The 6,000-nt window shown below is 40.5% G+C and overlaps 1 protein-coding gene across 2 annotated transcripts in view; it reads left to right on the forward strand.

Moving 5' to 3' along the window:
* Positions 1-5,737, forward strand: part of LOC135488248 (neurotrophin-3-like) — a 44,741-nt gene extending 39,004 nt beyond the window's left edge. Inside the window, exon 5 of one of the 2 annotated variants that reach the window (XM_064772776.1) lies at positions 2,980-5,737. In XM_064772776.1, coding sequence (XP_064628846.1) covers positions 2,980-3,118 — 139 coding nt within the window. In that variant the 3' untranslated portion in view covers positions 3,119-5,737. The remainder of the gene's footprint in view (positions 1-2,979) is intronic. The other variant, XM_064772777.1, reaches the window with a different exon arrangement.
* The last annotated feature ends 263 nt before the right edge of the window (positions 5,738-6,000 follow it).

Consider the following 6,000-nt stretch of genomic DNA (forward strand, 5'->3'; position numbering starts at 1 on the left):
ATTATTCTTCACAATATTTTGTGTTCTGTTGCTCATGCTTCGCAAGCTTTGGTCAACATAGCTACAAAATTCTGTGATTTCATCAGCCTTGTTCTCAGTATTTTCTGGCTTTGGATCAGGTTCTGATAGTGACTGAGCCAAACCTTTTAGGATCTCAAATTCTTGCTCATCACGTTTTATTTTCTTTGCCCTCCGACTGGGTTTTATTTTGGTTGGACACTTTGTTGACTTCGATTTAGCTACTAGTACGTCATCCTCTGCATCCAAAGTGGAGTCATAATCATAATCATGGGGGAAATCATCATCAGCATCATCATCTTTATTCTTCTGAAGCATTTCACCACTCGTGTTTGGTTGGTCTTCATCTGTTCCGCTATCTCCGGCACTGGCTTTTGACACCTGAAATTGAATACGACACGCTTATTAAATAAGCTTGATTTTCATGTTTTTACAGGTTCCAAAAACAAGCGAAGAGTGGCAAGCTGTGGCCAAGGATTATGAAGCAAAGTGGAACTACCCCTTATGCTTAGGGGCCTTAGATGGCAAGCATATTGCTATAATTCGGCCTACATGCAGTGGATCCACCTATTTCAACTATAAGGGCTTTTTCAGTGTTGTTCTCATGGCACTGGTGGATGCAAACTACAGATTTCTTTACGTAAATGTAGGGGCCACTGGAAGAAGTGGTGATGCTGGAATCTTTCTGCACTCCGACCTGAAAGAGGGCATGGATAGCAATACTATGTCCTTTCCCTCCCCTGAGTTCGTTCCAACTTGTAATCAAGAGTTTCATTATCATATCATAGGAGATGACGCCTTCCCACTGCGCAAGGACTTGATGAAACCATATCCCTTCAGAAACCTTGACCATGACACACAGGTATTCAATTATCGATTCAGCAGGGCGCGCAGAACTGTCGAAAATGCATTTGGTATAATGGCCAATAAGTTTCGTGTCTTTCATACCACCATTGGACTTGAACCAGAATTTGTGGAATGCATAATACTTGCAACCTGTTGTCTGCATAATTTCCTTATTGAAAACCAGTCACCCCATTACATAGGTCAACAGCTACTTGATAGTGAAGATTCCGAACACAACTTCATCAAAGGAAAATGGAGGGATGATCATGAACTAACTGACTTAGAGCCCACCCAAGCAAGAAATGCAACAGCCACAGCAAAGGAGCAAAGATCGTTCTTGAAAGAGTTCTTTAATTCAGAGACGGGGAAAGCAGCTTGGCAAGAAAACCACATTCACTAAGCACTAGTACATGATGACTTAAGTTTCACTTAGCAAATGGTTATCTGAGCACATTCTTTTTCCTACACTGGGGTATTGGTTCTCCCAATGCTCCTAGCCCTAGAATACATCACAGAAAAGTTATGATAGCAGATGCATTGATTTTGCGCGAAAGTCACCACTTAGTAGTGTCTAAATAAAATCAATTGTTTTTTCGGAATTCTAGATAATAAAATACACAAACCGTATCCAAATTTGTTGTTGTCACTTTCACCCCGATGAATCTTTCGAGGAATTTGAGTTTCTCTAAAATCCATTTCACCCGAGGAGTGGAGCTTCTTACAGCACTCCCACTTGGCTGGGCTTCTTTGCCTTGCTGTATTGATTTCGCAAGCTCTTCATTTTCTTTTTGATTTCTTTCTCTGAAACATAGGTAAATTCACATAGAAATAATGACATATACATGTATATAGTTTTCTGTCAACTTATCAGGTTATAAAGACTAGTATGAATTTTTGTAATGTTGGGTACAATACATGGGGCAAGCAAAATGATGGCAGGGCTAAGATGAACACATTTAATTTGTACAGCTAGCACCCTATTGTTAAACAGCTCAAATAAATGGCAATGACAATGCCTACACTAAACCTTCACCACATAGCTAGCCCCATGGCCATGAATGGGCACCCGTAGCCACGCCAACGAGTCTACCAATGAACAAGCCAGTATAAACCACCAGGGTACAGCACCATGGCACCATGGCGTCCATGCCAGTAGGCCTATAGCATGTATATTATGCATGTATTGTAAGGGCAACAACAATGACAGTCAGAATGTGTGAGTAGCCCAAGTCATGAAGACAGTACGGTGTGCACATCACATGGGCGCCAGAAGCCATGCCCTGCCGATATGGCCATGCTGATGACTGATGTGTGTACGATGTTACATGTCCATGTCATGTGTGTGGCATGTGTACTGCCAACAGGAGTGGATTTTTACCTGTAATTACAAGCGCTTCAGCTATTTCCTTGATTTTCATTGCCTTGGCTACACGGTTACTGTTCTCTGCCAAGCTCATATCAAATAGAATGGGGTTTGCTGCCCATATTTCTTTAAATTCGTCCTCTTTATCCCGAGTCTATTCGTAATTCATGGGGCTGCCATTTTGATATCATGTGACATCAAGACACAAGCTGATTGGCCAAAGCCTCGCCGTTGACGCTGGTTGACGCCAACTCTGGCGGCGATCCGTAGCACACCTGGATTCTTCTTGCGTTCACTGGCGATCAGACGCCGCTACAGGCGTCAAAAATCAAACATGCTAGATATCTGGCGGCAAGTGGCGGCAAGTGGCGGCAAGTGGCGTTTGCCTGACGCCGTCCGTAGCACACTACGGATTTTTCAGGCGTTCAGGACTCCTGCGGCAAAAAACGCGCCTTGCCGCCGGAGTTGGCGTCCAGTGTGCTGCAAGCTTTACGAAGAGTTACAAACGACGAAGTACGAAGTGTGCAAATGTAGTCTATCGAGGATATTTTTGAAAATTATGATTTACGAGTCTCGCGTAGATGAATTAGCGCTAGATTTAAATGACCAAGTAGACCTTCGAAGTTCGTACTTTGTCGTTCGTATGGTTTCCAAAACATGATAAATGCAAGAAACGAATATTTGCAACTGACTTTATAAAAGTCATTCTAGAGTAGGCTTACATTCATTAATCGTGTATCATCTCTTTGCAGTTATACGTCTCGTTGTATGACAAAGAAAACGTTCATCATGGCCTTGGTGAGACGAGAATTTAGCAAGTCGTGGGATTGGAACTGGATCCAGGTGCCTACCAGTTGTAACTGTGCCATTACAAGAAAGACATTCTTATAGGTCCAGGGCTCATCAACAGGGCCAGTTTGTTCAAATCTAGTTAGTTACTCGAGCTTAACCTTAACTTGGCGTTTTATCAAATGATCTAACTGGAACAGGACAAGCTAGGTTGACGATAACGCCAAGATAGGGACCAACTTGCGTTTTGACAACCCGGCTCTGCTTGGAAGCGCGCGAGCCGTTGTTGTTTTTGTATATCCGGTATATATATATTTTCCATGATTTAAGAACAGTGGAGGAAGTGCAGAAGGAACAACATGGTCGAGTTCGTCTGGAACCCAAGGGTTGAGCAGGAGTGTCACGTCTTGTCAAAAATGATCATATCGTAATAAACTGTACGTGGTATTGGTCAAAAAATTTTAACCGAAACATGACAGAAATGTTTCGTAATGTGACGAAATAATGTCATATTTCTCTTGGTCTTTGTGCATCTTGTCACGTGCTCCCACCTATTATCATATGGTCCTTGATCTCGAGAGGCAAACCGGGTATGCGATCGCCCAAAGATTCAGAACACTCAAAATTTACGTCTAGTGTTTTTAGTGTTTATATCTCGACTTCAATATTGAACCGTTAGCTTCAGTATTAAAGTCAGTCAACTAAAGTAAGAAAACATTGAAATCTGAATGCAAATGAACCTTCTGGACTTTCGTACCATTCAGCTCGTGTCCAACTTCAGATCGCAGCCGAACTGGGCCATAGTGACGCACCATCTCTCATACCGTTACCATTTTCTCGGGAGTATCAGTTATATGCTCAAAACGTGTTTATTTGCAAATTATTGGCAGTGTAGATTTTATGTTCAGGAATGGAGCAACATTAAAGCCGTCTGGGAGCAACAAGAACAAGGAATGGGGCTGGGCTTAACACCCAAGGGACAGTCTACCATCTGACGTGTCAATGTAACAACACTTATACAAAACCAGCTGTGAGTGCAGTAGGTAAACGCATGAATGGACATCAATCAGCACGTGAAGAACTAGACAAAACTCTAAAATATTCACCCGACATCATAAAGTGAGGGGCAGACCTAACAAATGATCAATACACTTGGAACGACATTCAGGCATTCAGATCATGAGAAGGTAACCAGGACTCAACAGAGATTACGCTGTGAATTAGAAATTCTGATGCTTCTATTAGAAACAACAACTAAAACGTGATCTTGATTAGACTAAATTGTGATTATACATTAGGTATATGGATAGATCTATAATTTGGACATAAAAAACAAATGTTTGTAGTCTCCACTTTTTCCACTTGAAACACGGGAAACGTCGTGGTACTTCATTTCAGCAAAAATGAAGAATAACACGTAGACAAGACACTAAGATTTTGAAGTAGATATTCGCCAATTTGGTCTTCTTTCGAACAGCAGACCCTTATTTTCCAGAACTCAGATGGTAATTATTCATTAATTCATTGAACGTACATTACCAAGACGAACAAAACGAACCTAATTTTGCCCTTAAACATGTTAAAGGCACATCCGTGCAACTTGGACAAATTTATAATGCATTGATGCATTACTATCCTTTTGGCCTAATCAAATGAACACATGACATTGCTTGCTGATCATGCTATAACAAGGACCGTAGGTTACTGTTTTTCCTCAAAAAGTACAAAAAACAACTCTGTTTTGCCAAGGCAAACGTTTTGCTTGATACCATTACTACAAGTAGAGGTACATCTAGTAAATACTTTCAAGCAAATGTATTTCCTTCAACATATCGCGTCATATCAAGCATGGTTTGATGATCCATTCTTGACAAGTAACAAATGGCACTAAATACTACAAATTTCAATTCCCCAAGTATTTGCTAGGTTTTGATGCATATCACTCTGATTATATATCATGTCAAGTCGCTCTTAAATCAGTTAGTTAGTTATAATCATTAGATGTAAACATATATTAAGTTCTTATTTGAGAATTTAATTAGATTTGGAATTGTACTGCTTCCGAAGTTAGAAAAAATTTACCAAACCTGCTTGTGTAATAGGGAGTTTTCGCAAGTTTTCGCAAGTCCCCCAAAACGCCAACATGAAGCCCTATCTCATCGTTCGACCTCATGATAACGATTTCGAACACTGGGATAGGCATTCACGTTGACGTTACGGGGGCTTTCAAAAACTCCCTTTTAATATATCGTATACCCACAACCTTCCCTTAAACACATAACTAGTATACTTAGTGGATATGTGGTGTACTATTTTTTGATCTAAAATCTTTTTTAATGTACTTGTGTGTATATTATGTGAATGTATTCAGTCTTGAATATAAAGTTCTCTAAGTCAACCAAAAATAGAAAGACGTTTTCCAATGTTGTCTGGCGTATTTTTACCTGAAATACCTGGTTGTGATCTTAAAGCCAAAATACATGATACAATTGATAACATGGATAACGTCGAAACCGACGCACAACGTTAGCCTAATACCATTAGGCCCCACTTGGTGGCGCTGAAGCAGCCACCGCCGTGGGCCTAATTTTAAACGATTTTGTTTTTGTTATCTTTCACCAAAATTTGGGCAAGGCACGATGTTCGGCTAGGAAAAGGTTTTAGTGTTTTAACGACGTTAAACAATTGCCAACAGTTGGTCTTTCGTATAAGTTTTCTGTTTCAGTCATAAATTACACAAATTGGATTGTTATGGACCAGCAGATTTAATTCAATAAAATATTCCATATCTGAAAATCGACGACCAACCTCTGTACGTTGTCCTTACATGTACGTATAAGCTCCCGATAGGTGGCCAGTGTGTAACCACTATTGGCCAGTTACGGGCAACTCTCTGTAATGTGATTCAACAGAATGGTTGAGTCACTCTAACATGACGTCAGAACATTTTCATCAACGCATAATGTATGTGCATACCAAATAGG

Source organism: Lineus longissimus, chromosome 5 (genome assembly GCF_910592395.1).
Source record: "Lineus longissimus chromosome 5, tnLinLong1.2, whole genome shotgun sequence".
Classification (NCBI taxonomy): Eukaryota; Metazoa; Nemertea; class Pilidiophora; order Heteronemertea; family Lineidae; genus Lineus; species Lineus longissimus.